Source organism: Ambystoma mexicanum, chromosome 2p, assembly GCF_040938575.1.
Source record: "Ambystoma mexicanum isolate Mex_15411 chromosome 2p, UKY_AmexF1_1, whole genome shotgun sequence".
NCBI lineage: Eukaryota > Metazoa > Chordata > Amphibia > Caudata > Ambystomatidae > Ambystoma > Ambystoma mexicanum.
The window spans coordinates 898,514,130-898,519,002 of record NC_090923.1 but is presented as its reverse complement, the minus strand read 5'-3'; the positions used below and the strand labels follow the sequence as shown (position 1 = coordinate 898,519,002).

Below are 4,873 nucleotides of genomic sequence, written 5' to 3'. Positions count from 1 at the left end.
TGGAAAACAAATGTACATACTGTTCGGAAAATAATCTCAAGAAAATGTCCTCTTGCAGAATTTCTTTCCCAAAAAATAAGGGGAAAACCCAGATAAAATGTTCCGAGGAAGTGTCAAGGAAAAATGAATGTGCATTTTGTTTTATGTCAGCAGGTTAATGGAAAACACTTAGTAGTGGAGCACAAAGGATTTTCCTGGATTATGTATAACTTTCTCCTGGAAAAAGAAGTAACTTACTAACGAGCTACTCTGAATTCCCAAGGGGATGTATGACTTTTCTATTGGTGAAGGCTTTGGTGTAATTTACTCACAATGTGTAGCTCACACATGCATACCTTACATCCAAAGTGGGCCTTCAAAGGGACATGTCCAGGGGTGCCAGAAAAGGAGAAGAAACTATAGGCCTGCTAAGTGTCATTTCACGGGTATTCACAAAACCTGAACATTTGTCAAATAAACATTTGTGACACACTTAAGTTACCTATGAACATTCTCGAAGTGAGTTTTGGGTGTGAGGTGTTAAAGCAGCTGAAAGCGTGTGCAGATAGTTCGGATGTGTGACCTAAGAGCGAATATGTGGGAGAGAGTATTTTGCAATGAGATCAAAACATGTATAAGGCCATTTGATTGCTATTTTCCTCTCTGACATGGAGCAAGGTACCGCAGCTCATGTTAATCCTTGTCAGACGACCAATGCCAGGTGTAAGTAGGCCTTTTTGCTAAACAGGTGCAATTTCTGCACTTTATTTTTGACTATAGTAAATTACACTGGATTTCTTTGTGAATTACAGTTTGATGAATAGATTACATTCAGACACAGGAGTCATTTATGCCTGACATAGCTTACAACAGCTACAGGGTTTTTGCGTGAATCGGCCACGATTCTACAAGTGGTATATTCTGCTGTGAACAAAAAGTTGTCTTGGTCCTAGGAGTTGTGAAATGAGCCCTTTGATAGGGACTTGATGGGGGCCTCCCTTAGGTGAGCAGTCACTGGCCCTTGATTTAGAAAAGCATTGAACGACCAATGATGTGGTGAGCGCTGGACAGTAGACCGCGCAGCGGCGCTATTAGCAAACAGCACAGTCAATATACCGACGGCCATGATAGCTCTGGTGAATGGGTACATTCAATCCTTTGTATGAAATAAGTAGTGAATGTAGATCAAGTAAAAAGCTAAAATGACATGCTACAAACATTTTCTGAAAATGTCATCTTTTTCATTACAGAATTTGAATCAATGACAACACAAGATGCACCAATGCCCGGAGACGTAGCCTCAGCACAAACCACACCTCGGCCAGCAACATCTGACATGGCATGGACAATAGACCTCAACAGTCCAAAATACAGGATTACAAGTGTATGTGAAATTGCATCATGTGCTCCATGTACAACTCTGATTACTTCAGCAGCCACTGCCATCACCACGGGTGCTCTGCTGTCCACAACAACCATGTCTGTGGCAACCACGTCCACCAGTCCATCAATGACGTCTTCTGACGGTGGCATCATGACTATTCAATCAACAGCCCATACACATAGCATTGACATGACCAATTCTACCCCACCAATAGCCAGCCCTTCCAATATGCCAAATAACGAAACGAGCAGTCCGACAGAAAGCAATGCAACTGGAACCTTGACTACACCATACTCAACTGGTACCACAGCTAGGATCACAGTCAAAGAAACTTCATCCACTAGCATCACAGACATTTCAACTGCTGTCCAACCACCCAAGACGTCAGCAATGATCAGCACAGCTGACAATGTAACAGCTACAAACAGTTTAGCATCAGTAATGTTCACCAAAAGTAAATCTCCCACATCACCAACCATCACGAGCCGGGATCCAACAATCAAAACAGATGAGACTTTAATTACAATAAGAACCCCATATGATTCATCAGTGAGCACGACTGATGCCCTGCGGACGATAAATGAGACAGAACACAGTTTTCCAACAGTCACTTTGACTGTAACTCAAGCAAGAGACAGTTCTTTTGAAACTGCTTCAACAACTAGAAATGTCAACGATTCAAAGACAACCAGTGTCCTCAACATATCAAACCCAATTGCTACAGACGAAACAATAACCACAATGACATCAACAGTCATAAACTTTAGCACTTCAACTCAGTCGATAATTACCAAATTTGTCAACGATACCCTATCAACTATGCCCAGTAGGACCTGCAGAACCCGACAACCACCAATAATATGCCCAAGGTATCCTTCACCTCCAGCAAGACACCCAAGACCCCGTAGCGTATTGCTGCAACCAATAAAACCATATAACAAAACACCTGGACCTTCAGCATATCACATGAGACCAATTCCTGCAGCAGCAACTTGCTTTAGAAATAATGACTCGACCACATTGCCCATTAGACCACACCATCAAAAACCCCATCATCATCCACCAGCATCACAGGCAATAAAACCATTAAGATGCTGTCAAGTACCAAAACCACCTGTAAGATATAATCATCCAAGAAAATCAGCCCCAGGGTTTCATCGATCACTTCAGAAAACACATTGCATACAAACTCCTTCAAAAAGCAACCCGAATGAGACTGTTTCAGCAACTAATGAGACTCCACATTCAGCTACAGAGAAATCAAAATCAAGCAGCACCTATATCACTACAACAAGGAACAGAACCAATGACATATCAATACCAGTAGGCGCTAATGAGACCAGCCCTGAAACATTATTGCACAGTACCACGGAAGTGCTAACATCTGGCCCCAATTTCATTCCCAGTACCACAGACACAACTAAAAATATAGCAACATTTACCACTCCTGGACTCCAATTAACTATTTCCATTGCAATTTCAGCACTCAGGACGACTGATGGTTTTACAAAATCTCTAAATGGAACATCAGCAAATTCCTACACAACCAATATTTCAGTTCCCGTTGCGTCAGAAACATCCCGACACACAACAACCACAGATGTTCAAACCATATCAAATTACCAGCAAACTTTCTCTAGTACTACTGCGTCCTCTCCAGATTCATTTTTCACCTCTGACCTTTCAAAACCATTTGACAGTGAAGAGACTTCACCAACAAGTCGTACCACACAAACTTCCATGACAGTTCTCACTTCTACACACACGGGACAAACCATGACTCTGACCACTGATTGTGCCACTGATCAATCCATATCCTCTGTTGTCGTCACTACGTCCACTACTTTTACTTCCACATCAGCAACCACGGTAACTGATCGGCCATTGCTCACCACGACTTGCTTGTCTTTTACCTGTCCTGACTGCGGAACATTAGATTCAAGGACATCACCGCGGGATCCATCTACTACAGTGCCAATAACAGCACATGGCTCCACGGAACATATGTTTTCTGATTTTTCTGATTTTACTGCCAAGAGTGATTTCACAAGGAGCCCTGGCAGTTCTTCAAGTCAACCACCTTCTGGTGAAACGTCCATCTCAGAACCTGTGACCATAAACCCTACTTCCAGCAATGCAGTCTCGACTACACAGACCAGTCTACACACTGTCACTGGTACTGAAACGTCAAGTGGTTCTTCATACAGTGCAACGTCCCCTAGACACAGTAGTGCAGGTATGACTGATTTCTGTACTTTATTGAATTGTCAGGCGAACCTTTATTTTAGCAGAATATTAACTGTACATTCATAGAACTGAGTATTTAAAGGGATCGCCAGAATAATCACCCTAAATACTCCAATGGTGCAGGACTCGCTGGTGTATTAATTTAGCAATATATATCATTATGTATGGATTTAGTGATGAACTTTCAAGCATCTCATGAGTGAAGGTATTTTAGCTGGTCCCTCCATGTTTAGGAGGGTCGGCCTCTTCTGTCCCCTGCTATTCTTCATTTTTCGTTTCTCTTTGGGGTTTGAAACATTCCCTCGTGTGGTTGGAGATTTGAAACCTTTCATAAAGGGATTTCCTTTTCCCAAAACTGCCCTTTCTTAATAAAAAAAAAAACAAAATTATCATTACCCTTCTATTCTACTTTTTGAAAACTCAACACAGTAAACATTGTTAGCCATATGTTAAAGACTGTGGAGTTTCAATCTTTTCTAACTGAATTTTCTCAATCTTTTTCGAAGTTCTTTTGATACTGCGTTGGCAGGATCACACATATTCATACTGATATACTCTACATTTGAATCATTCCCCCTCTGCCTCTAAACACTGCACCTCTTTCAATAATGACGTGTGTATTGCCCTGACTACTAACTCACATTTGTATTCATTGATGGTTGCAGTGTCATTTCAAGCATAAATGACATACAAAGGAAACAATACAAGGAACAGAGGCAGTCCCGGGATTGAGTGCCTTTACAATAGATCGAGGGTATCTGGGTCATGGACAATGTAACAAACATAGCTAAGATACTCGATAATGGTCAAATGTTCTATATATGTATATTTGTGAAAGTTTGTTTGTATGTTCAGGGTTGACTTCAGCCCCATAACAGATGGTGGGCTGAAATTTTAGCACAAGGTTGGCATACCAGCATGCGGTGTACTGGTGATAGTGAAATATGAGCAACCCCACCCATTCGCCCTGCACAGGGCGGGGTCTGACTCTCTGCTATCAGTATAGGCAATTTCAGGAGAGTGACGATTTTATGACTTGTTAAAAAATGGGAAGTTAGGACACAAGGTCGGCATACCAGTTTGGGGTGTACAGGCGATGGGGAAATTTGACCAACCCCACCCATTCGCCCCTGCACAGGGGTGGAGCGGGGTCCGGCCCTATGCTATCAGTATAGGCAATTTCGGGAGATTGCTGATTTTGCGACTTTTCAAAAATAGGAAGTTAGGACACAATATAACATATACAAGGCTGTAGCAGACCCC

The 4,873-nt window shown here is 42.1% G+C and overlaps 1 protein-coding gene across 1 annotated transcript; it reads left to right on the top strand.

Moving 5' to 3' along the window:
• Positions 1-1,240: 1,240 nt before the first annotated feature.
• Positions 1,241-3,676, top strand: LOC138567815 (uncharacterized). The gene has a single exon (XM_069646307.1). The coding sequence runs from the start codon at positions 1,241-1,243 to the stop codon at positions 3,674-3,676; it is 2,436 nt and encodes an 811-aa protein (XP_069502408.1).
• The last annotated feature ends 1,197 nt before the right edge of the window (positions 3,677-4,873 follow it).

Excerpts from the sequence above, each read along its gene's own strand:
- LOC138567815 (XM_069646307.1), top strand. The coding sequence starts at position 1,241 with ATGACAACACAAGATGCACCAATGCCCGGAGACGTAGCCTCAGCACAA.